Source organism: Nicotiana sylvestris, chromosome 10, assembly GCF_000393655.2.
Source record: "Nicotiana sylvestris chromosome 10, ASM39365v2, whole genome shotgun sequence".
Taxonomy (NCBI): domain Eukaryota; kingdom Viridiplantae; phylum Streptophyta; class Magnoliopsida; order Solanales; family Solanaceae; genus Nicotiana; species Nicotiana sylvestris.
In genome coordinates this window covers 22,272,570-22,300,555 of record NC_091066.1, presented here as the reverse complement: position 1 = coordinate 22,300,555, position 27,986 = coordinate 22,272,570, and the positions used below count along the sequence as shown (strand labels likewise).

General features: G+C 37.4%; 1 protein-coding gene and 1 long non-coding RNA gene across 4 annotated transcripts; both read left to right on the top strand.

Annotated features, from left to right (window-relative positions):
* The first annotated feature begins 4,800 nt into the window (after positions 1–4,800).
* LOC138880529 (uncharacterized) lies at positions 4,801–5,345 on the top strand. Its single transcript, XR_011403264.1, has 3 exons — positions 4,801–4,900; positions 4,985–5,038; positions 5,107–5,345. It is a non-coding gene; the product is annotated as an uncharacterized lncRNA (long non-coding RNA).
* Positions 5,346–21,171: 15,826 nt separating this feature from the next.
* Positions 21,172–26,078, top strand: LOC104238311 (uncharacterized). Of its 3 annotated transcripts, none has more exons than XM_070160812.1 (3): positions 21,172–21,737; positions 24,090–25,453; positions 25,548–26,078. In XM_070160812.1, the coding sequence occupies exons 2-3, from the start codon at positions 25,439–25,441 to the stop codon at positions 25,869–25,871; spliced, it is 339 nt and encodes a 112-aa protein (XP_070016913.1). In that variant the 5' UTR covers positions 21,172–21,737; positions 24,090–25,438; the 3' UTR covers positions 25,872–26,078. The 3 variants fall into 3 exon arrangements, with proteins under 3 accessions (XP_070016913.1, XP_070016911.1, XP_070016912.1); XM_070160810.1 differs by having other exon boundaries at positions 23,813–25,453; XM_070160811.1 differs by lacking the exon at positions 21,172–21,737 and adding an exon at positions 23,268–23,999.
* The last annotated feature ends 1,908 nt before the right edge of the window (positions 26,079–27,986 follow it).

Here is a 27,986-nt window from a genome sequence, read left to right as displayed (position 1 = left end):
GAGCCCTCAGGGCTCCAAACCAACCATGCACACAAACCTAAAAATATCCTACGGACTTGCTCATGCATTCAAATCACTCAAATAACATCAACAACTATGAATTGAACATCAAAATCATGAAATTTCTTAAGAACATCAAATTTTCCAATTTTTCCAAATAAGGTCCGATTCACGTCATTTCAAGTCCGTTTCTTACCAAATTTCACAGACTTATCTAAAATCACATATAAGACCTGTATCGGATGACAGAATCAAATTAGGGGCCCGTTACCATCAAGTTTTAGACACATTTCATTTCCAAAGCTCATAAATAATTCCAGAAAATATTTTTCTTTAAAAATTTATTTCTCGGGTTTGGGACCTCGGAATTCGATTCCAGGCATGCGCCCAAGTCCCATATTTTTCTACGGACCCTCCGGAACCGTCAAATTACAAGTTCTGGTCCGTGTACCCAAAATGTTGACCGAAGTCAACTTAAATCCATTTTAAAGTCAAAATTCATCATTTTCAGATTTTCACATAATGGCTTTCCGGCTACGTGCCCGGACTACGCACGCAAATCAAAGTGATGCTGAAAGAGGTTTTTGAGGCCTCTGAACGCAAAATTTACTTTTAAAACAAGACACCTTTCCACAATCATAAGATAATGAATAATTACCAACCGATATACCTGGCAAGACAACCGTATAAGCTGTAACTGAAAAGCGATCAAGTGTACTGTTAAGGATGGTTTAATAAGGCATATAAGAGTTGTATTGAATAGCGTGTATTAATTGTGAGCACCTAATTTTTGATTATATGTGAATTTTCACTACTTTTTGTTATTTAAATAGTTTTTATTTTTAGTCTTGATATTTTACCTTTTATTTCACCTTTTATAGGTTTTATTTAAAAAAATTAAAAACCAATAAAAAGATTCACATTTTAGAATATTAAATTTCCTTCTAATTTGCAAAAGAAAAGAAAATTCACAAAAATATATATTTTCTTTTAGTTTTAGTAATTGGGTGACTTTTGTAAATGTTCCTTTAATAATTTTATATTTTTTTTACTAGACTAAAAATAATTGATTAGAGTTTCAATACACAACTAGCACATAAGGTCACGTTTCTTTTCTATGCACGATTTTTAAAAAGGAATTACTTTGTTCTTGTCTTGGAGAATTATTTCTTTCATTTCACAAAGAAATTCACACGTCAGATGCATATCTAAAAAAGTATCACACACCTCCCTTTTGGATTTTTCCACGGACTCAAAACAGTTTTTGGCAGAAAGATTCATCCTTTTACTTTCGCTTTCCTTATTCCCCAGGTCACGCGCACACACAACTGACACCCACCCGTCCCCTTGCTCCTGCTTGATCTCTCTGATAAAAACATGTTGTGCGGAACCATACTATTGTTAATTTTTACTAAAAATATTAAAATAAGTGTAAAAAAAAGTTACCAAAGTATATATAACGCCACTAATAGTGGCGCTATACAGTAACGTTAACTGTACCGTTACTGTATAGCGTCACTAATTGTGGCGCTTTACTTACAAACTTACATAGCGCCATTAATAGTGGCGCTATATGTCTTATACATGAAGACATAGCGCCATTAATAGTGGCGCTATACCCCTTAATACAAATCCCCCATCTTCTTCTTCTTCGTTCCATCTCCGTCTTCCATCTCCCTCTTTTCACTTCTGGTCCCCCCCCCCACACCACCGATCTACCCCAAATTTTTTTAAATTTTTTTTTGGGTCCCCCGTCACATAAAAGTTTAATATTTGAGGTCCCACTGTCGAGTAGAGCTTCGTGTTTTAGTGGATTCATTCTTCCGGAGTCAAAAATTCGATCTATCTACATTTCAAAAATTCTAAATCGAGGTATTTTGATTTATTTTAAGTTGAAAGTTTTATAACAATGCATATTACTTGATTTGTATGTGTTCTATTTCGGTTTGTGTTTATTTTTTCCGAAACTAGCATGTTAAATTTTATCCGGATTTAATTTTAGTGTTGTATAAATTAGTCTAAAAATGTGTTTGTTAATATCCTCATGTATATTTATGTGTTTTTATGCCGTTTAGTTTAGATTATTTTTTAGCGTAGTAAAATGTATACTTTATTAGCGTAGTAAAACGTAGACCTTTTTAGCGTAGTAAAACGTAGACCCCTTTAGCGTAGTAAAATGTAGAGCCTTGTAGCGTAGTATTGTGTAGTAATTGTTTAATTATATTATATTCTAGCACGAAACCCATATATATCTAATTATGGTGCCACTGGGCCACAGAAAATCTAGCACGAAACCCATAATTATAAATATATATATATATATATATATATATATATATATATATATTACAATTTAGTTATTAAATAAATATGAATAAAAATTATTTAAAAAACATAAAATTATTAATGATAGTTGGTACCACTGAGTTTTAGAAAATCTAGCACGAAACCCATAATTATAAAAATTATATATATATATATATATAATTGTTACAATTAAGTTATTAAAAAATATGAATTTAAATTATTAAAAAAACATAAGATTATTAATGATAGTTTTGTACCACTGGGCACGAAACCCATAAGTTTATATATAATTTTATACAATTAAGTTGTTAAAAAATATGAATTTAAATTATAAAAAACACACATAAATTTTAATGATAGTTATTAAAAATTATGAATTTTCAGTTGACGACATGGATGCACCTATACATCCCGGCCCTCGGACGTCGGAGCTACTACCCCTACAGCCCCAGCATAGATCCGAGCATATATGGGGGGGGGGAGAGTTGCTTACGCAGACTTTTCGGGGGAGGAGAGTGGATTTATTGTGGGAGTTTTTGACTCCTCCCCGCGTTCTACATCCCCGTGTGGTCCATCACCTGGAGGAAATGGAATTATATAGGATCATTAGCATTGGCCGGATACAGCTCGACTATGCTTTGATCACGGCGTTGATTGAGCGGTGGCGACCGGAGACGCACACTTTCCATCTGCCCATCGGCGAAGCCACCATCACACTCCAGGACGTCGAGATTTTATATGGCCTGTCCACCGATGGCTTGCCAGTTTTACTGCCTGGGAACATGAGATTTTTTAACCGGGCTGCATATATGGATATGCTGCACAGGCTCACGGGCTTCAGGTCCGAGGACCCAGATGTAGCAATTGGGAGTAGTCGTATGCAGTTGGTCCCCATTAGAGACCACTTGGTGCAGATCCACGATACTATCACCGACGACTCAGCGGAGGTGGATGTGGAGCAATATACGAGGCTGTTGTTGCTCCTTCTATTTGGGGGGGTCTTGTTCCCGAACCCTTCGGGGAACCTAGTGAGCCTTCGTTTTCTGCATCATATTGCGGACTTTGATGATACAGTCAGCTATAGCTGGGGTGGTGCTGTCCTATCTTTTTTGTACAGGCAGATGTGCCGGGCATCCATGGGCACACAGAGAGACGTTTGTGGCTTTCTGCCACTTCTACAGGTGACAACTTATTCAAATAATTTGTCGTTTAGTTCCAATTCTACCTAGTTAGAGTTAATCTTTACGTCAACTTTCTGTTTTAGGTTTGGGTGTGGGAGCGATTTCTGCAACTTCGGCCACCTCTACCACAGCTACCGGATAATGTACATATTCCTGATCTCCCTCTAGCTTGTAGGTGGGTATTGCGTCGTAGACTTGCACGAGAGTATCATGGCCATCATAAACTCCCGTTCTGTAGGGATATGTTGGATTTTCTGGAGGATGCACAGGTGAATATCTAACTAAACTTACCAATTTATTTTTAACTAGGTGTTGCGCAAACTAACGGTTTGTGTTATTATTTGATAGTTCATCTGGACGCCGTACAACGAAGAGCTGATAGGTACCCTGCCAGCGTATTGCACGCACAGTCGCCATATTTGGAGGGCTTCCGTCCCTCTCACGTGCCTCGATATTGTTGAGCATCATGCCTCAGAGCGAGTATTTCGTTGGTTTGGATTTCCGCAGTCTATACCGACTCAGCCTACATGGTACCCTTTACATTATGAGAGGGATGATAGGATGAGAGTGGACGACACATTTATTGAGTGGCTGACAGCGCAGTTGGGTATTTGGGACAGCCGAGGGGACTTGACCCCAGCTCCGCAACACTTTCCTATCGACGTTTATATGGCATGGTACCGCACTGTTTCCCGACTTTTTATCGGGAACCCAGTTCATCAGGTAGATGGTCGATACGTCTCATACGCCGGGAGACATGAGGCTCTGGTATGTTTTCTGTTATTATCAATTACTTTAATAGTAATTTCTAGTCAAATACGTAGTTTATATTAAAAACTTTTGTGCAGGCGATTGGATTGCATACCGTATATCGTATGGGGCAGCAGATGCAGAGTTATGTCCACGACCCTGTGATCATGCAGGACTATAGTCGTCGCATAATGGATGTGGCTGCCCAGACACTGCAGCGAGGCCGATCGGATCAGCGTTTGGCACACCAGCCAGATTATGTTGACCCAGCCACATACCAGCGAGGTCGTGGTATGCCACGGGGTGGTGGCCGACGAGCTGCTGCTGCTCCACGACGACCTGCTGGTGTTGGACGACGCGGTCGTGGGCGGAGAGGAGGTCACCAGCAAGGGAGCTTTGAGGCTCCTGCTGATGATGTTGCTGCTGATATGGGAGGTGGCATGCATGAGACCAACATGCCGTCTTACAGCCTTGGCATTTATGACACTCCAGGGACGTCGCAGGTGACCCCATCGGGTCAATTCTTGATGATGGGCTCGGATTTTCAAGGAGTGGAGTTGGGTAGATATTTCCCTGGCCCGTCTACCACTGATGAGTCTCGACCGATCCGAGATTTTGATAGTGGGCACCGACTGAGTTATGGCAGCTCATCACATGCGCAGGTATGAGTTTATTAGTATTAATTTTATTACTGTTTTTACTATAACTTATTTATTTTATTTTAACTTTATTAATTTACTTTTTAGGCTTCATGCGATGCTGCGACAGATGACTACATTCAGGATCCAGACACGATTATGGTAAGACAATATATATTTTTGTGAATTGTTATGTAGTTTTCTATACTAAGTTTGATATTATTTTGTAGCCTTCTACTGGACCTGACAGCACCACCGATACATGTCATCCTGTGCCGCATCCGGCCATAAGGAGACGACTTGATGATGATGATCCTGATAGCGTACCCGGGCGGCAGGGGATGCGCCTCAGGCCAACGGCTACTTTGAGACACACCGGATGCGGGACACATTGATTCGGTCTTCCATATTTTTGTTTTTTTGGTGTAAATAATATTTTTTTGTACATTAACAACAATATTTAGTCGAATATGACAGTTGCTTTTTTTAGTTCAAATTTCGTTTTATAGTTTTTGGTATAGTAACACAACAACTTAAACTTAACTTCCACTTAAATTAAAATAAAATTAAGTACAACAAACAAGGAAAACATTAGTACAATACAAACACAAACATAACAGGCCAACATAATAAAAAGACATGACATATGAAAATGACACTAAACACATACACGTAAATGTTCAGATACTCAGTTGTCATTTATTCTTCGCTCCAACCACTTAAATCGTTCTTCCATTTGTTCTTTTTCTTCTTCTAACTCTTTCACTCTCGCATTCACCTCCGCAAGTTCCCGTTTATATTTTTTGTTGCGTTCCTTGTGTGCTTCACAATTCCATTCAGCTCTCCATTTTTTATCTTCCACCTCCTTTAGTTTCTCCCTCATATCTGTAATAATTCTATCTGCCTCCTTTTGTATTCTATGCTGGTATAACAACATATTATGAAATTCATGTAATCTATCCCTGTAGCTTTCCTGATAACATGGTTCCTCAGCCCATTCATCAAATTCACAAGTAGGTTCGTCGGGTTGCTTGTACAACTTGTTCATACAGCACCAATAGCGGCGTCCAACGTTAGCACCTTCCCACCCACAATCCATCATGCATGGTTTTCCACATAAGCAAATTGGTGGACGACCATGTTGAGCCATTTGTGAACTATTTGCTTATAATAAAAACCTTACTTACTTTTAATGAAATATTTCTTGGGGGAAATTTTTAGCACACAAAATAAATACAATGACCCCATTATTTATAGGCTAAACAATACACATATAACGCCATATCTAATGGCGCTATATTAGATAGCGCCATATCTAATGGCGCTATATTACATAGTGCCATATGTAATGGCGCCATATCATGATGTTGACGAGACGACTTTATGTCAGCCGGTCACACATATCTAATGGCGCCATATCATGATATTTTCAGCTTTTTCAGTTCGACAAGACAAGACACACATAGCGCCATATATATAATTTGTGTATTAAATATCGTGATAGCGACAAGACAGCACACATAATAAATATACCGATAATTATATTAAATTATTATTTAAATAGGTAAAAAGGGAAAGTACAAATCATAATTAACAAACAAAAAAATATTATTTCATAAATACTTAAATCGTATACATAACAACTAATTATTACAACATGAACTCATGGGTAGTTAGGTACAATAGAAGAACACCCGCCCTGAGCTTGATTATTGTTGCCACCCAAAGGACATTTTCTACGGTCGTGGCCTGTTTGCGAGCATATACCACATTTGCGTGCATATACGATATCACTAACATCCATTTGGTTCCGTATACGCGTTCTCTTCTGCACCTGTCTTTTACGCAAATAGGACTTGTTACACACCATTTTAAATGGTTCTGGGGGCCAGTAATGCTCAGAACCCACTGGTTGCAGCTGACCACTATATGTGTTTACGTATTTGGAAACACTATATTGTTGATCAATATAGTTGGTCTCCGCATAACCAACACGTTGAAAACACTTGATGGCATGTGAACAAGGCATGTGGTATATTGACCATTTCCCACATGAGCATAACCTTGTGGATTCATTTATAGTATGTACATTATTACCCCGAATATTATGGATAGCGGTGCGAACTTCAAAAATGCCTCGTTCGTTATCATATTGCAAAAAGGAATGCCAATGTGCTCGCCGTCTGTATTTCTCTAATCTCTTCATAGGCACTGGCATAAATTCAAAACCCCTTTCCATCAATTCCGTTGCAGCTGCAGACCGTTGTACAAACCTCTCCGCCATCTGCTTAAACGACATACGCACCATGGCTGTGACGGGCAATCCTCTTGCCGACTTTAATAACCCGTTGAAGGATTCTGACACGTTTGTAGTAAGAATTCCCCAGCGTCTGCCACCATCTGCATGCAACGTCCACTTTTCAGGATCATGTCGCATTAACCAACGATATGCTGCATCGTCTTCTTGCCTGATAGAATCCATATGCCTCCGGAATTTATGTTGTTGGTGGTCTGTTGCTGCCATCCACATCAAATCATGTAGATCCTTTTTGGGATGTGCCTTCTTGAAATTGGCCTTAAAGTGCCTCACACAGTAACGGTGGTATGCATAAGGTTCTTGCCAGGCAGGAAGGTTCTCCACAGAACTTAATATACCCCCGTGCCGATCAGATATTAGACAAATACCTGAACAAATACCTAGACTCATCCCACATTGCTGTCCGGATTTCATCAAAATCCCGTGTGAGAGCTTCCACATCCGGCACGGCTGGCAAGTTATCAATATAAGGAATCTCCCTTGAATGAAACGACACTTCAAACTCGTTCACTTTTCGTCTATGAGGGGCTCTCTTCAAATCCGGTTCTTCCTCCTCGTCCTCTTCATCACCATCCTCACGAGCAAATGGTGTCTCATCTCCCGATTCATCGGCATTGTTATCGTAATCGCTGTTCTCTTCCTCACTCTGTTCATCTGCCAGATCCTGATGTAATACGTCGTTTTCGGGCAATTGAGTGAGTACGGGTAGTTCAACTTGCTCGTTTTCACTGCACATTTCAACAAAAATATAAGCTGCTAAATTAATAAATGCTTTATATATGGTTGTAGTTTTTCACTTACAAGTTGTAATGTGATGACATTCCATGATGGACGTTTTCAGTTAGGTGATGACTACCGGATGGGTCACTTGTAAAATTTATATCCGGCTGGTACCCCCTATTAAATAAATGAGCGTTAAAATTTATTCAATACGCAAAAATATACATATTAACACAAATGAAAATTGTAGTTTACCTCTCTTCTTGTGAATTATGGAAAGCAGGGTATAAATTATTTTCTCGCTGCTCATTCGCCGACGGTGATAAATTTAAATCAAGAAAAATTCTTTCAACTGGAACATGTCCGGCAAAAACTGATCCAGAATAACCACCCGATGACTGGGGGTTATCTCTACTACGCACAACCTCATTTTTTGGAACGTCTTCGACCTTCACGTACATCTCCACCATTGTGATTACAAGAAATTCCCGGCATTCATCGGGAGTCCTCAAGAAATCACTCAAAGTGTCATCATCGTCGATGTTAAACTCTGAGTAAAAAGCAACCCCTTGCGGCGTAACGGAATACGGATATCTTCCGGTTACTTTGAGTATCACTGAACGTTTTCTCACACTCATTTTTTTGCATAACAACGATATCAATGTTTCGTACTCAATTGAAAGTGGCAATTTAACATTACACTTAGCAGGTAAACTGTAGCCCACAGAGTTATTCTCCATCACAACCTCACCCCCCAATATAATGATACTCTTATTCTACGTTCTTCAGACATAATGAAAAAATGCTGGAGAATTTAACAACAATAGAAAGCAAGAAGAGTTAAAAAAAAATTTGAATGAAGTTGGAGCGATTATACGATGTTTATATAGAAAATGGCTAGCCGGGTTGTTTTTTTTTGTGTATATAGCGCCACAAAAAGTGGCTTTATACACATTTAAATTATTGAACCCAGACATTATTGGTGTGGTCAGGGTATAAGACATATAGCGCCACTATTAATGGCGCTATGTAAGTTTGTCAGTATAGCGCCACTATTAGTGGCGTTATATATACTTTGGTAACTTTTTTTTTACACTTATTTTAGTAATTTTAGTAAAAATTAACAATAGTATGGTTCCGCACGCGGGGGGGGGGGGGGCAAGAAGGCAGAGAAATACAGATCTAAAAAACTAGATCTGGGAAAAGGAGGGAGGAGCAGCCGCACAAACAAAAAGAACTTTCTTCTCCTCTGTAACTCCCTTTTTCCCTTTCTCTGCTGTGAGCTCACTATAGAAGCTATGAAAACTTCTACACCAAACTCGTGAAAATGCAGCCAAGAAAGGCCAAAGGTTCAACTTCTTCCTTGTGCCATTTTCGCTACCAAAATAGCCACAAAACACCAAAAACAACCAGATCTTCATCATCACAAACACCGAGCATTTTCTCCATAAAAAATGGTTTGATTTTCTCCATTAAAACCATGTAAACAGCCCCAAAAACCACCCTGAAACACTGTTATGAATCCACTTCAAGAATTGGGCCTAGAATCAGCTGAAGAAATGTGTGGGCCTAGGGTGGAGTCATTTATAGAGAATATTAGGCCTGGAACTAATTTAAGAAGAAGTAATAGAATTAAACAATCCAGTAGAAGACTAACTGATTTCATTTGGAAGGGTGACTCAGCACAAGAATGATCAGAAAGAGGGTTCAGAGTGGTTACAAATAGTAGGGAACATGGGGAAAATGGGTAGGCAGTTAGTAATCAGCATTGTCTATGTTCTCTTCCCCACTTCTTCTTCAAGTTTCCCATCTTTCCTTCTTATCTCTAATCCAGTCAGTTAGTATTCAATTTCTGCAGTTTCTTTGTTCTAGACAAAGTTCGTAGTTTGTAATAGTTGAATATTTAATCAAGAAGTTAGCTCCAGTTTATTTATTTGTTTGTTACATTGGTGCTTTCATCCAGCGGAATCCATGGGTGATTCAAAACTCATATCTGTTGATAATGGTGTTTCTCAACAGGAGTTTGCAGATCTCTCTTCTACAGTTGCGAATCTGTGTTCAACTTTTGATAACCAGCAGAAACTGTTACAAGACTTCATTAACGCAGCCTCGCAGACAGCGACAGTAGAACCAACTCGTATCCGCTCAGCAGAGGTGTGTTTGTCTCATGGAGCTTCCCCATCGCCATCGGCGATGATGAGACACAAACCTGCTGCGGTTGAACTACTCCGTTTCAGTGGTCTAAACCCCGAAGCCTGGGTGTTTCAAGCAGAGAGGTACTTTGTTTTTTACTCTATTTACTCTGCTCATCAACTGTCGTTGGCCTCTTTTTACTTGGACGGAGAGGTACTGAAATGGTACCGATGGCTTGTTCGTAATAAGCAACTAGTTGACTGGCCTCACTTTGCCAAGAAATTGTGCCAACGTTTTTGCAAGCAAAATCTTGAGGGACCTAAGGGTCGTCTGGCCAAACTCCGACAACAGTCAATAGTAGCTGAATACCAGGCTCGCTTTGAGGCCATCTCTAATGAGATTGAGGATATTTCTGAGTCTTGGTTGGTCCATCTCTTTGTTTCGGGCCTCCGGTTGGACATTAAGACTGCATTTTTAATATATAAACCCAGTACAATGTCAGAGTAAAAATGGCGTGTAGTAGCCACTAAATAAGGGTGTATTTAATTTTTATCCACTATTTAAAATGCTTATCAAAAATAGCCACTACTAAGGGGAAAAAGACACAATTATCCTTTCTCTATTTCTTGTATAATCCCAAAATCGACGAAAACCCTTATTTTCATTCGTTCAGAGTTCAGACGAGAGCGGTTCAGGGTTCCGTGTTCTGCGCTTCTTCATCTTCCTCGCATGCAAACTGCAATCTCAGTTAAGCTTCTGCTCCTTCATCTTCTCCGTCATCTTCTGTCAATCGCGACTGGTAATATGTTTTTTATGCATCTTCGTTTTTCTTTATTTGTAAGTTGGTTCAATGCCGTGTGAAGTATGTGTGAAATTTCAAAAATTAGCATTATATGTTGATTCAGTGTAGTATATTTTGTGTGATTCTGTTTTTGATAAATTTTTAGTGTGTGAAATTTGAAATGTGTTTGTGGTTGATTCAATATATTTGATTATGTAGGTATATTTCATAAAAATAGTCGTAGAAATTCATAAGCTTACTGTGATTATGAATTTTCAGTTAACTGTGTTTATTAAATGTAAGGAAGAAACAAAATTAAATTTTGTAGTTGGAATTCAAAGTTAAGGACTGATTGTCCTTAACTTTTGCACATGAAACTTGAAGTTAAGGACTAAGTGTCCTTAACTTTGGATGTTGAAAGTATAAGTTAAGAACTGTATTTCCTTAACCTTTGCACTTATAATTTAAAGTTAAGGACTTATTGTCCTTAACTTTTGCACATGAAACTTGAAGTTAAGGATTAAGTGTATTTAACTTTGGAAGTTGAAAGTATAAGTTAAGGACTGTATTTCTTTAACGTTTGCACTTAAAATTTAAAGTTAAGGATTGTATTTGCTTAACTTTTAAACTTGAAATTTTAAGTTAAGTCCTAATCTTTGTTTGTTTTTCCTTCTTTTCTAGTGTTATAATGGAAGGCGATCATTTGTTTGATTTTGACGATTGGCGTAATTTTCTGGTATATTGGAAAGGAGATTTTCAATATAAGGAAACAATTAAAAGTTTTCTGTCGAATAGCCAATGAAAAAAATTAAGGGAAAGTATTTTTGGCAACTTCTTCAGATTACAAAGTGTGAAGTTCTCGGTAAACTTATGCACTGTGTATTGCTTTCTGAAATTGTTGGTAATGAACCTGATTCGATGACCTTCAAGGTATTTGACCGCGATTTTAAGTTTACTCATGATGCATTCCATATTATTACTGGTTTGAAGTCTCATTCGTCGCTTGACATGAAAGGTTTAAATGAGAAAGAGAATAGACTTTTAAGAGTCTATTTCCCTAGACAGGACAAAATTGAGTTGGCTGATTTGTATAGTTTTATTTCTAGTCGCCCACATGGTACAACTTCATCATTTGCTGGCAGTGATGATGATGCTTTGAAGTTGGCAACACTCATTTGCACGCACACACCAACGACACCTATCATCATTGCATGTCAACGAATATCTTGTTGAGCTTGATCTAACAACTTTGAATTCAAAATGTCCTTTGATTGCTATATTGGAAAAACAGTTAATTATGATTTTCTTCTTGTCAAATACTGATCCGACTTTTATTTTATCCAAAGAAGCATTTTCTCTTAATATCGTAGTTGGAGATTCTTTTTGTTTCGAATTTGATCTTCGTCTAGTTATTTGAGTGCAGGTTTTGTCAGCAACTACTTCGATTACCGGTGCACTCTCTAAGACTTGAATACCCAAAGCTTGTTCGTTGTCAATCTCTATAATGCTTTGTCCTTCTACTTGAATAGAATCAAATGTTTGATGCACCTCTTCATTTAATGGTTGAGCTTCAACCATATCTACTTCAACTATCTGTTGGCATCGCTCTTGATTGTCATGTTGAGTTTTTGTGTTGGCATGTTCATTGCTTGTTGATGCAAAAACTCTTTCCGAAATATCAACTATGAAACGACAGCTCTTGAAGAGTGAATGAGTTTTTAGCAACTCTATACATGTGTGAAGATCTAAATCTTTGGATACAAGCATTCCTTTGCTTGTTCCAAGGTTGATATCAAACCATATCACTATTTCAAACTTTTCTCTATCCAATTCAATAAGCTCAAAAATCTGTTTAACGAAATCTTCAAACTGAATTGACTCAGGTGCTAGGAAAAGCTTTGTTTGATGATCAAGATATTTATAGTCTTCAGTCCATCTACCATTAAAAGCAACTATTATGCATATTGTTTCCATCCTACAAGTCAAGAGAATGGGAAACAAAGGACATACGTTATAAAGCAATCCTTGTAGAATTAAGAACAGGTGTACTGTAAGTGCAAGACCAAGATAAAGACTGCATGTCCTTTAACATTTAAACATATAATTAAAGTTAAGGACTGCCAGTCCTTAACATTTAAACATGGAATTAAAAGTTAAGGACTGCCAGTCCTTAATTTTTGAACCAGAAATTAAAAGCTAAGGACTGCCTGTCCTTTAACATTTAAACATGTAATTAAAGTTAAGGACTGCCAGTCCTTAACATTTAAACATGGAATTAAAAGTTAAGGACTGCCAGTCCTTAACTTTTGAACCAGAAATTAAAAGCTAAGGACTGCCTGTCCTTTAACATTTAAACATGTAATTAAAGTTAAGAGCTGTCAGTCCTTAACATTTAAACATGGAATTAAAAGTTAAGGACTGCAGTTTTAAACATGGAATTAAAAGTTAAGGACTGCCGGTCCTTAACTTTTGAACCAGAAATTAAAAGCTAACGACTGCCTGTCCTTTAACATTTAAACATGTAATTAAAGTTAAGGACTGCCAGTCCTTAACATTTAAACATGGAATTAAAACTTAAGGACTGCCAGTCCTTAACATTTAAACATGGAATTAAAAGTTAAGGACTGCTAGTGGAACTAGCCCATTTACGGGCGAACGACACAAATAGCCACTAAAAGCAGTGGCTTTTATTTTAAAGCCACTGTTTTCAATGTATTTAGACTTTAGCCACTCCTTTAAAAAACTTATACCTGACTGGACGAAAATACCCTTTTGGTATAACTTATACCTACGCTATCAACACAAGCAGCAGTTACACAAAGAGAAGAAGCGAGCAGCAGCAGTTACCACAGAGGCGATCAACTGAGGACGAACCACCATTTCTCTTCCCGATTTCAAAAATTCAGCATTCTAATCCAAAAAAACGACATAGATAAACAGTAAGTTGTAATTTCATGTGTTTCTATCGATTTTTATTTCGCTATAGTTATACTTTTTTAGATCTGTATTGATTTGATTATATATTAGATAAGAATTTGATTTTTTTTTGAATTTCTGGATTGATAAATTTATAGACATCGCCTCCTATGATAATTCTGTATTCCGGACATAGTGTCTTCATTTTGGAAATTGAATTCAAAAAAATAAGAACACTATGTCCTTAACTTTGATTCTACTGGCCTCATTTTGCAAATTGAATAAAAAAACTTAAGGACAAAATGTCCTTCACTTTGTTGTTGTTCTTCTGTATACAAAGTCCTGTAGCTTGAGTTTCAAATTGTATGTTTTAATTTCTGGTTCAAATGTTAAGGACTAACAGTCCTTAACTTTTAAATACATGTTTAAATGTTAAGGACTAGCAATCCTTAACTTTTAATTCCATGTTTAAATGTTAAAGGACATGCAGTCCTTAGCTTTTAATTTCTGGTTCAAAAGTTAAGGACTGACAGTCCTTAACTTTTAATTCCATATTTAAATGTTAAGGACTGGCAGTCCTTAACTTTAATTACATGTTTAAATATTAAAGGACAAACAGTCCTTAGCTTTTAATTTCTAGTTCAAAAGTTAAGGACTGGCAGTCCTTAACTTTTAATTCCATGTTTAAATGTTAAGGACTGGTAGTCATTAACTTTTAATTCCATGTTTAAATGTTAAGGACTGGCAGTCCTTAACTTTAATTACATGTTTAAATGTTAAAGGACAGACAATCCTTAGCTTTTAATTTCTGGTTCAAAAGTTAAGGACTGACAGTCCTTAACTTTTAATTCCATGTTTAAAACTTAAGGACTGACAGTCCTTAACTTTTAATTCCATGTTTAAATGTTAAGGACTGACAGTCCTTAACTTTAATTACATGTTTAAATGTTAAAGGACAGACAGTCCTTAGCTTATAATTTCTGGTTCAAAAGTTAAGGACTGACAGTCCTTAACTTTTAATTACATGTTTAAATGTTAAGGACTGACAGTCCTTAACTTTAATTATATGTTTAAATGTTAAAGGACAGGCAGTCCTTAGCTTTTAATTTCTTGTTCAAAAGTTTAGGACATGCAGTCCTTAAGTTTTAATTTGTGGTTCAAAAGTTAAGGACAGACAGTCCTTAAGTTTTAATTTCTTGTTCAAAAGTTAAGGACTGGAAGTCCTTAACTTTTAATTCCATGTTTAAATGTTAAGAACATGCAGTCCTTATCTTGGTCTTGCACTTACAGTACACCTGTTCTTAATTCTACAAGGATTGCTTTATAACGTATGTCCTTTGTTTCCCATTCTCTTGACTTGTAGGATGGAAACAATATGCATAATAGTTGCTTTTAATGGTAGATGGACTGAAGACTATAAATATCTTGATCATCAAACAAAGCTTTTCCTAGCACCTGAGTCAATTCAGTTTGAAGATTTCGTTAAACAGATTTTTGAGCTTATTGAATTGGATAGAGAAAAGTTTGAAATAGTGATATGGTTTGATATCAACCTTGGAACAAGCAAAGGAATGCTTGTATCCAAAGATTTAGATCTTCACACATGTATAGAGTTGCTAAAAACTCATTCACTCTTCAAGAGCTGTCGTTTCATAGTTGATATTTCGGAAAGAGTTTTTGCATCAACAAGCAATGAACATGCCAACACAAAAACTCAACATGACAATCAAGAGCGATGCCAACAGATAGTTGAAGTAGATATGGTTGAAGCTCAACCATTAAATGAAGAGGTGCATCAAACATTTGATTCTATTCAAGTAGAAGGACAAAGCATTATAGAGATTGACAACGAACAAGCTTTGGGTATTCAAGTCTTAGAGAGTGCACCGGTAATCGAAGTAGTTGCTGACAAAACCTGCACTCAAATAACTAGACGAAGATCAAATTTGAAACAAAAAGAATCCCCAACTACGATATTAAGAGAAAATGCTTCTTTGGATAGATTAAAAGTCGGATCAGTATTTGACAAGAAGAAAATCATAATTAACTGTTTTTCCAATATAGCAATCAAAGGACATTTTGAATTCAAAGTTGTTAGATCAAGCTCAACAAGATATTCGTTGACATGCAATGGTGATAGGTGTCGTTGGTGTGTGCGTGCAAATGAGTGTTGCCAACTTCAAAGCATCATCATCACTGCGAGCAAATGATGAAGTTGTACCATGTGGGAGATTAGAAATAAAACTATACAAATCAGCCAACTCAATTTTGTCCTTTCCAGGGAAATAGACTCTTAAAAGCCTATTCTCTTTCTCATTTAAACCTTTCATATCAAGCGACGAATAAGACTTCAAACCAGTAATAATATGGAATGCATCACGATTAAACTTAATATCGCGGTCAAATACCTTGAAGGTCATCGAATCAGGTTCATTACTAACAATTTCAGAAAGCAATACACAGTGCATAAGTTTACCCGAAAACTTCACACTTTGTAATCTGAAGAAGTTGCCAAAAATACTTTCCCTCAATTTCTTCCATTAGCTATTCGATAGAAAACTTTTAATTGTTTCCTTATATTGAAAATCTCATTTCCAATATACCAGAAAATTATGCCAATCGTCAAAATCAAACAAATGATCGCTTTCCATTATAACACTAGAAAAGAAGGAAAAACAAACAAAGATTAGGACTTAACTTAAAATTTCAAGTTTAAAAGTTAAGCAAATACAATCCTTAACTTTAAATTTTAAGTGCAAACGTTAAAGAAATACAGTCCTTAACTTATACTTTCAACTTCCAAAGTTAAGGACACTTAGTCCTTAACTTCAAGTTTCATGTGCAAAAGTTAAGGACAATAAGTCCTTAACTTTAAATTGTAAGTGCAAAGGTTAAGGAAATACAGTTCTTAACTTATACTTTCAACATCCAAAGTTAAGGACACTTAGTCCTTAACTTCAAGTTTTATGTGCAAAAGTTAAGGACAATCAGTCCTTAACTTTAAATTGTAAGTGCAAAAGTTAAGGAAATACAGTCCTTAACTTATACTTTCAACATCCAAAGTTAAGGACACTTAGTCCTTAACTTTAAGTTTCATGTGCAAAAGTTAAGGACAATCAGTCCTTAACTTTGAATTCCAACTACAAAATTTAATGTTGTTTCTTCCTTACATTTAATAAACACAGTTAACCGAAAATTCATAATTACAGTAAGCTTATGAATTTCTACGACTATTTTTATGAAATATACCTACATAATCAAATATATTGAATCAACCACAAACACATTTCAAATTTCACACCCTAAAAATTTATCAAAAACAGAATCACACAAAATATACTACACTGAATCAACATATAATGCTAATTTTTGAAATTTCACACATACTTCACACGGTATTGAACCAACTTACACATAAAGAAAAACGAAAATGCATAAAAAAAACATATTACCAGTCGCGATTGACAGAAGATGACGGAGAAGATGAAGGAGCATAAGTTTAACTAAGATTGCAGTTTGCATGCGAGGAAGATGAAGAAGCGCAGAACACGGAACCCTGAACCGCTCTCGTCTGAACTCTGAACGAATGAAAATAAGGGTTTTCGTCGATTTTGGGATTATAGAAGAAATAGAGAAAGGGTAATTGTGTCTTTTCCCCCTTAGTAGTGGCTATTTTTGATAAGCATTTTAAATAGTGGATAAAAATTAAATACACCCTTATTTAGTGGCTACTACACGCCATTTTTACACGCATTGAGTTAGAAAAGGGGCCTGCCCGACCCGCTTTATCCAGGACCCAACCTCCACTTTTACCTGCTCCAAATACAACCATGACCACTCCAACTAATAAGGCCTCAACATCCACTACACCTAAAATACCTCTCAAATGCCTCACATCCTCCGAACTCCAATCCCGACGAGAAAAAGGTTTATGCTACAATTATGATGAGAAGTTTGTTCCTGGGCATAAATGTAAGGCTCTTCCTCAGTTATTGCTTCTAGAAGACTCACCATCAATTGTTGAGCTGCCAGATACCTTCACTTTAGATGATTTTCTCGTAGAGGAGCTTCAATGTTTGGAACTTCAGCAACATTCCGCCATTTCATACCACGCTCTGGTTGGTGGGCATTCTCCAATGTCTCTTCGTTTCAAAGGTCAAGTCAGCGGAATGCCAGTATAGGTTATGGTGGATAATGGGAGCACGCAGAATTTTGTGCAAAGTAGAGCTGCTAAGTTCCTTAACCTAGTTGTTTCACCGGTTACACCATTTTCTATGGTGGTTGGTAGTGGTCAGCGTTTAAGGTGTGAAGGTGTGGTTCATAATGTCGCGCTCAATATTCAAGACTATGCTATCGTGGTGGACTTGTATGTTCTTCCGATGCATGGGTCAGATGTCGTCCTAGGCATTACTTGGTTGCTTACACTTGGTCCGATATTGATTGATTATACCACAAGAGTTATGGAACTCACATTCCAAGCACACCAGTCCGCCTAGTTGGAGAACCACTGATAGAATCTCAACCGGTGTGATTGCTGTCTCTACGACGATTGGTAGAGACAGATGCAGTGTCATCATTTTTTTGCTTGATGGTGATGGATGACACACCTCTGATACAAATGGAAGAGTCCCCTGATTTGCTAAGCCTATTGGAAGATTATGCGGATATTTTCCAAAAGCCTCAAGGTTTACCTCCTGTCCGATCTCAGGACCATGCAATCCATTTGACTCCAGGATCTGGACCTATTAATGTTCGCCCTTATCACTATCCGTATTTTCAGAAGCAAATTATGGAGCAACTGGTGTCCGAAATGTTAGCTGAAGGGGTCATACAACCTAGTAATAACCCATTTTCATCTCCTATATTGTTGGTTTGAAAGAAAGATGGCAGTTGGCGTTTCTGTGTTGATTATAGAGCGCTAAATGCAATCACAGTGCGAGATCGATTTCCCATTCCTACAATAGATGAACTATTTGATGAGTTACATGGGTCCCAGTACTTCTCTAAGTTGGACCTGCTATCCGGCTATCACCATATCCGTGTCCGGCCAGAAGATGTACCCAAAACTGCTTTTCGCACTCACGAAGGACACTATGAATTTTTGGTCATGCCCTCCGAGTTGTCTAACGCTCCTTCGACTTTTCAGGTTACCATGAATGCTATTTTTAGACATATCTCCGATGTTTTGTTCTGGTTTTCTTCGACGACATATTAGTATACAGTCAGACTTGGGCGTTTTACTTGGAGCATTTAACATTGGTTTTGCAACTACTGTGTGATCATCAGTTAGTAGCTAAGCGACCCAAATGTTCCTCTGGCCAGCAGAAAATTGATTACTTGGGCCATGTTATATCTGCATTTGGGCTAGCAGTTGATCCCTCCAAGATTGAAGCCATACAACAATGGCCTATTCCGCACAATGTCAAAATAGTTTGAAGTTTTTTGGGGTTGGCTGGTTATTACAGGCATTTCATCAAACACTATACTATGATTGCTAGTCCTTTGATAGATCTACTATGCAATGAGGCTTTTGTTTGGACGACTCAGGCCCAACAAGCTTTTGAGACTTTGAAACATCTTCTAAGCATCACTCCGGTCTTAGCATTGTCAAATTTTTCTCAGGAGTTCACTTTGGAAACTGATGCATCTGGGGTAGGAATTGGGGCTATCTTGTCCTAGAACGACCACCCTCTTGCTTATTATAGCCAAAAATTGAGTCCACGCATGCAAGAGGCTCCTACTTATCACCGTGAGATGTTTGCCATTACTCAATCAGTTAGTAAACGGAAACAATACTTACTTGGTCGTTGTTTCACAATCATTACTGATCAGCAGTCTCTTAAGTGCCTCACTGAACAAACCATCCAAACTCCGGAACAACAAAAATGGCTGGGAAAGTTAGTTGGCTATGACTTCAAGATTATTTATCGATGTGGCAAACAGAACCAAGCAGCAGATACTTTATCTAGGCCTCCTGATGCCTTCCTTAATGCCATCACTGTCCGCACCTGTGATTGGGTCGATGAAGTATGCGAAGCTACTAAAAGTCATCTGGAATTGCTGGAAATCCAGCACGGGCTGCAAAAGGAACCTGAAGCATTTGCTGATTACATTCTCAGGGATGGACTTCAATTTTATAGGGGACATTTGGTTCTTCCGAGTGACTCTCCTATACGCATTAAACTGATGCAGGAGTTCCATGATACTCCTCTTGGTGGCCACGCCAGAATTGCACGCACCTTTCATCGAGTATCTTCCAATTTATTTTGGAAAAATATGCGTCTAGATATCAAGAACTTTGTGACCATCTGTCAAACATACCAACAGATGAAAGACACGCACCATGCTCCAGCAGATCTACTCCAACCATTGCCGATTCCAGAAATGGTTTTTGAGGAGATTGCCATGGATTTCATCACTTGCCTGCCAAGCTCGAAGGGTAAGGCTACCATTATGACTATTGTGGATCGATTTTCTAAGTATGGGCATTTTATTCCCTTGCCAGCTTCATTTTCTGCCCAATCTGTTGCTGTAGCTTTTATTTCTAATGTGATCAAGCTCCATGGGCCTCCATGCGTCATAGTGACTGACCGGGACCCTCGATTCCTCCAATCCTTTTGGCGAGAAATACATAGGTTGCAGGGAACTACTCTGGCTATGAGTACAGCGTATCACCCACAAACGGATGGCCAATCCGAAGCTTTGAACAAGTGTATTGAGTAATTCTTGCGCTGCTTTATTGGGGATAATCCTCATGAGTGGGTGCTATTGATTCCCTGGGCTGAATTTTGGTATAACACTGCCCTCTAAACCTCGGCTGGTTTGACTCTATTTCAAGTTTTATACGGTAGAGAGCCACCAATAGTAGCTCGGTATATACTTAAAAGTTCGACTGATGACTTAGTGCAGCAATATATGCTTAAGAGAGACGAAGTACCGGAGATCCTTAAGTTAAATTTATTGAAGGCTCAAAATTGTATGAAGTCCTTAGCTGATAAAGGAAGGTCTGATGTTCAACTCCAAGAAGGTGAATGGGCGTATGTCAAATTAAAGCCTTACATGCAATATTCAGTGAGACTCTGACGACATCACAAATTGGGCCGCAGGTACTTTGGGCCATTTCAGGTGCTCAAACGGATTGGCTCAGTAGCCTATAAGTTAGACGTGCCTAGTGCTTCGCGCATTCATCCTGTATTTCACATTTCTCTGCTGAAGCGTTGCGAAGGTCGTCCTACTCAGCAAGTGACGCCCATTCTTGATGGTGAGAACCTAGAACCACCTACTTTGAACCTTGAGGACAAGGTTCTCAATTCAGGCGGGGGTAATGTTATGAATCCAGTTCAAGAATTGGGCCTAGAATCAGCTAAAGAAGTGTGTGGGCCTAGGGTGGAGTCATTTGCAGAGAATATTGGGCCTGGAACTAATCTAGGAAGAAGTAATAGAATTAAACAACCCAGTAGAAGACTAATTGATTTCATTTGGAAGGGTGTCTCACCACAAGAATGATCGGGAAGAGGGTTCAGAGTGGTTACAAATAGCAGGGAACATGGGGAAAATGGGTAGGCAGTTAGTAATCAGCATTGTCTATGTTCTCTTCCCCACTTCTTCTCTAAGTTTCCCATCTTTCCTTCTTATCTCTAATTCCAGTCAGTTAGTATTATATTTCTGCAGTTTTCTTGTTCTAGACAAAGTTCGTAGTTTGTAATAGTTGCATTTGAATATTTAATCAAGAAGTTAGCTCCAGTTTATTTATTTGTTTGTTACAAACACCTGCAAAATAGCTCGAAAATAGCTGGAAAACAGTCACTAAAACCTGCAAAAACGTAGCAGCTCCGACCCTGTAGGCTTCGAGGTCGCCGCCGTTGAGGATCGTTCATGGTTCTGTTCGCGTTTCTGCTCGAAGTATGATCGTCGTGTCGAGTTCCGGTCGCAACTATCCCTTTGTTTCAGTCCGTGTATCTGCTGGAATTTTTATTAATTGAAAACAACTTCAGGTTCCATTCTTTCCTCTCTCAATCCATTCTAATGTCGATTTTAATACGGTTTGATCCCAGACTATGGTTTTGCTGGATTTGTGATGGGAAATTTGTTTGAGTGAATTCTTATTTCTCTGTTGTTTGCCTAGTTTTGTTGTTTGTCTAGTTTTGACTTCTGCTAAGTTCCATAAAAAAAGGTGTTGTGTCAAGTCCAAAGCAAGAAGATTCAAAATGTTCAGTCTATCTTCTCATATATTGGTGCTTCTATGAATACCTGTGACAAAGCCAGTTTTTCATTAGTATTGCCAAGAGGATATGGTAGAGTAGTATTGAAAAAATTATAGATTATTGGTTATATAAATGCAACATGATTAGTTATGAAAGACTAGAACTAACCTAATTAAATATGTTGAATATTGTATTATATATTTGAATGTATGCTCAAGATGTCCACGGTAACATAGGTGATAAGTGGCGTGCCATTGTTTTTACTTACTTGAGCGGCTCAACTGCCCGAATTGGGTTATGGGAATTGGGGAAAGGCCGAGCTCATTAGTAATTAAATTGTTGGCCTGATTCCAATAAATATGTTAGCTAGCTCTCCTTTTTAAATTAATATAACTTCAAATGACTTCCATAATACCTATGACATTCATAATAACCTCCATAATTCATGACCTTACAATAATCTCAAAGTTTAGGAAGAATAATGAACATCGTTAGAGTACTTTAGGCACGTTTTGAAATTATTATCGTGATTATGTATACGTTCGCGGACATAGTAACAATTTCCAAAGTTAAAACCAAGGGATGCGTTCGTGCAACTTTGGACGAAACAATCTTAATAAGAATAAAGTATTATTAATTGTGTACACGTACGTGTGATATGATTTTTACGCGTCGAACAAAAATAGTACACGTACACGCGACTTGTTTCAAGATAATTCCATAGTGGTGAATAATCAAGCAATTTGAAAGCGGTAATTAAAATGTAAAATGTTAGTAGGTTCTAAAAATACGTAGTTAAATAAATTATTAAGCCAAGTTTGTTTAAACGCAACCTGCTAAAACTACGGAACTCGGGAATGCCTAAGATCTTCTCCCGCGTTAACAGAATTCCTTACTCGGTCTTATGGTTTCGCAGACTTTAAAACAGAGTCAAATTTCGTTGATTTAGGATTTAAAATAAACCGGTGACTTGTGATACCATAAATTATTCCAAGTGGCGACTCTTAATTAAATAAATAATCTCATTTTGATTAATGTCACTTAAATTGGAAAAACTCCCTATCCCCTAGGGAAAAAGGAGGGTGTGACATTAATAATAATGGGATTAGTTATACTAAAATTATTTCTCATCAACTGATTGGTTTGGTATACTAAAGATAGCATGCATTGCACAATTTATTTGTTTACTAAAATACCCTCCACATTCTTTAGAAAGTATTTGAAAAAGATTTTGAAAGAGCAGTTATGTCTTTATATATGCTTATTTATATATTAAAAATTTTAGTATTGCTAATGCCATAATTTTCTATTTATAAGAATAATACCGAATAGAATGTATATTGTATTAAGTTGTTGAAAAATACTATCAAATAGGGGTTAATAAATAATATCAAAACTAGTACATGCATTATTTTTTCCAATACATCCTACCAAACGACCCCTTAATTAATGACCTAATTTAGGTTACCAAATATATCAACAATCAAATTAATAAAATTCTCATTTCAACCCGCTTTGGATCCCATACTCTACAATATATTCTCTATATTATTGTACCAAAGCTTGAATCAGGAATCTTACGTACCCTGCTTCTTCTACTACAACAAAAGGTACATTTTAATTATTGGTTCCAAACATCATGCATGGAGATATTGATATGCTTTGGGAATCTACTTTTAGCCTAAGAAAAACACAAAGAAAATCACGTGCATGAGAGCATCTACGTACTCACGTACTGTTGTTGCATAATTTTAAGGAAACCGACAGACTTGGTAGGAAAAGAGACAGTCATTTTATAACTTATAGACACCCGTCCGTATATCTATCATTTTATTTTTGAATTTTTTTTTCTTCTACCAATGCAGAACCAATAATGTCCATCTTTTTTTTGTTTGCAATTCCCTTTCTCTCTGATCCCTCTATTTATAGCTCTTCCACTTTCCTATCCTCCTCCATAAGAGAACTAAATTCTAGCTTCCTTCGTTGAATTGCAAAAAAGATAAAAGAAAAATGGAAGGACAAGCTGGTAGCAGCGGAAAAGAAAAAGAAAAAGTATGGATAGCTGTATTTTCTTTGTTTCTTTGTTTCTAACATGTTACCAACTAACTCTTCTCCTTTCCCTCTTTAAACTCTCATTTGCAGGAAACAGAGGAAGAAACCCATGCAGAGGTCCTGATTGGACAAAGGCAGAGAGTTACTTTAGACATCATTCATGCAACCAACGCTGTGGACTTATTTCAGGCAAATATGAACAATTGGCATGGACCTGTAGTGATGTTGGAAAGTAACGAGAAAAACTACGACATCAAGATCAGTGGCCTGAAAGCAATGTATGAAGATGTTACCTTTGAGCAGTAGCATTAGAGGGGGAGTAGTAAGGTGTTATTGACTTTAAGCGGAAGAACAAGTAGTTTTCTGCTCTGTGTATTGGGGTGTGTGTGTCTAGTCTGTGTTTTTCTTTCCTAATAACCGTGCTTATGTCAGTATATATGTATGTATGTATGTATGTTTCATACATGAGACTGATTGTGCGTGTGTGTTCTTTTTTTTTTCTCCTCGATTATATGCACGCATTTAATAACTTAATTCCTGTTATCTTTATGATTTAGTAAGGCACTGTGCATTAATTAATTGAATTATATGCTTTAGTTCCTGCTATGTTTTGCAAACAAGATCCAAAAGGCATGGAGTAGACAGTGGAGAACGAAATCAGAACTTGACTCGTTTAATTAATGCATAGTGCCTTACTAAATCATAAAGATAACGGGAATTAAGTTATTAAACGCGCGCATACAGTCGAGGAGAAAAAAAATCACACACGCACAATCAGTCTCATGCATGAAACATACATACATACATGCTGACACAAGCACGATTATTAGGAAAGAAAAACACAGACTAGACATACACACCCAACACACACAGAGCAACAAACTACTTGTTCTTCTGCTTAAAGTCAATAACACCTTACTACTCCCCCTCTAATGCTACTACTCAAAGGTAACATCTTCATGCTTTGCTTTTAGGCCACTGATCTTAATGTCGTAGTTTTTTCTCGTTACTTTCCAACACCACTACAATTCCACGCCAGTTGTTCTAATTTGCTAGAAATAAGTCCACGACATTAGCTGCATGAATGCTGTCTATAATAATTCTCTGCCTTTTGTCCAATCACTACCTCTGCATGGGTTTCTTCCTCCGTTTCCTGCAAATGAGAGTTTAAAGAGGGAAAGGAGAAGAGTTAGTTGGTAACATGTTAGAAACAAAGAAACAAAGAAAATACAGCTATTCATACTTTTCCTTTTCCGCTGCTGCTAGCTTGTCCTTCCATTTTTCTTTTATCTTTTTTGCAATTCAACGAAGGAAGCTAGAATTTAGTTCTCTTATGGAGGATAGGGAAGTGGAAGAGCTATAAATAGAGGGATCAGGGAATTGCAAACAAAACAAAAGATGGCAACAACGGAAAAGGAAAAGGAAAAGCTAAGGCAAAAATGGACGATTACTTGGTATGGATAATTGCATTCTCTTTCTTTCTTTGTCTCTAACCTGTTACCAATTAACTCTTCTCCTTTTTCTCTTTAAACTAACTCTACTTTGCAGGCAGAGGAGACCAACATGGACTCTATACTTTTTCTCGAGCACAAGAGTCTTGACTTAGTTGTAGAGAAACAAAAGAGCATGCTGGAACAAGCTGAGGGCGCTGAAACAAAGAAAGCAAAAGAGGTGGCAGATCACAGATACCATCGTACTGTTGATGGCATGCATGCAGTAGACAACCAGAATGTTTTTGTTGAGCATAAGCCAGATTGGAGTGGCACAATAGATGTCAAGTCTAGCAACGAGGAGAAGGGTTACTACAAGAGGGTTGGGAAGCTTGAGAAGGAGCATAAATGTGTTATTGACTTTAAGCGGAAGAACAAGTAGTGTTTTGCTCTCCCTGTGTGTGTCTAGTCTGTGTTTTTCTTTCCTAATAATCGTGCTTGTGTCAGTATGTATGTACATATATTTCATGCATGAGACTGATTGTGCGTGTGTTTTTTTTTCCTTCTCGATTGTATGCGCGCGTTTAATAACTTAATCTTTATGATTTAGTAAGATACCGTGCATTTGAATTATATGCTTTAAATCTTACTATGTTTTTGTAAACAAGATCCAAATGGCATGGAGTAGACTGTAGACATTTGAAAACGACAGCAGAACTTGACGCGTTTAACTGCAATCAATAGATAAACTTTGTTTAGGCTGTAAAAGTGATGAGCAGCATTCAAGAAAGAGACAAAGTACGAGGAATGAGAATAAAGCTCTGCACAAGAAAGGACTCTTCTTCTTCTTCTTCTTTTTTTCTCGATAAAAGAGGAAATATTATATTAATACTAATTTGTCTAGCAATAGTACAAAACCATACTAATGCCTCTTAGAAAAGTTGATTACCAAATCCAACTAACGTGGAATAATATATATTTTTTGAGAAATATAATTTAAAAGTGGTGGAGAGCAATCCCATTTCCTTTTTCGGAAATTATGCATGAGCACCATTTTCGCCGCTCGGAGAACTGATCACGCCAACTCTAGTCCTAAAAAAAATAAGCGGTACGGTCGCTGCAAATATAATTCGGTCTAAAAGTCTAAAGTCGAATTCCACAGAGAACTAAGGTTTAGCTACAATTGTTCACATCACTAAAAAGACAAGCTCAAACAATTCCTAAGTTATAAATATTAAGATTCTTATGTCTAGCTAATTAACTAACAAATTAAAGAAGTAAATTAACAATTAAGGATACTAAGGGTTGGAAAAAAATTAAGGAGGTCTACAGTTATGATTTTTTCCATTGTCGGAATCCTTCCCGCTACGTCTTTTATAATTTTGCCTAAGTATTCTCTACCAATCGTGAGTATTTCGGATGTCGTAATTGTCTCTCGAGCAACTACTATAATTTACTAGAAATATTCTCTCGAACTGCGCTAGCTGACACTAATTCACCGCTCACTACGATCGCACCAAGGTTTCGTTATCTCTAATCCCGCCTTTAAACCCTCCGTATTGATTTCTCACATACGTTAGGAGTGATGTTGTTCAACAACTACCTAAATATGTAACCTCTCTCAAGCAATACATATTAAATTGGCACAGTCAATTGATGGCCATTCAATCAACAACAGTAAACACATAGTTGAACAAATAGAGAAATCTAACGGTTCAATTATATAAAAATATAACAAAAATTTATCTTTTAAAAGGTTCCATCAAAACCCTAGATAATAAATTAGCTATTCATAATAGTATGCAAAACTACAATACTAAAATTCATAACCAATAATGAAAATAGGAAGAAGGAAGTGAAAAACTCGTAGAAGAATTCTCCTCCTTGCTCCTAGCATGTTCTTGCCTCCTTAGGTCGAATCCCATCTCTAAAAATGTCCTCTCTATATTGTTTCCCTAAAAAAACTAACTTTAAGGGGGTAATTATAGGGTATGAGCCAAATTCTACATGTCCAAAACTAATGAGGAATTAAAATTTGCTCGGATGGCATCGTCGGCACGAGGCACTATCTGTGGCACCATTGTTTCTGCGTAAGGTACTGTTTGGGGCGCCAATGATAGTGCCCGAGACAATCCCTTGCACTATCTATGGTGCCATTGTTTCCGCGCAAGGCAATATCTAGGGCGCCAATGACAGTGCCCTAGACAATGCCTTGCACTGTCTATGACCATGACTTTTCATTGACTTGCACTTCTTCTAAAAATTTGATCCATTTTGCAGCTCTGAGGTACCGTTTCGTGCAACTTTTCTCCAATTCATGTCCAAGCATTCCTACACGTAAAATAAGCTCTATTAAGTACAATTGTCGCACGAATTAGCATCCAAACAACCAGCAAGTAGGGTAAATAATGTTAAAATATATGTAATTATCGCACGACATCAACACCCCACACTTAAATGTTGCTCACCCTCGAGTTAACCAACCAAACACTTCCTCTTCAAGGACTCAGCAAGCCACACATTCACAACACACTACACCTATGACCATGGTTGATAG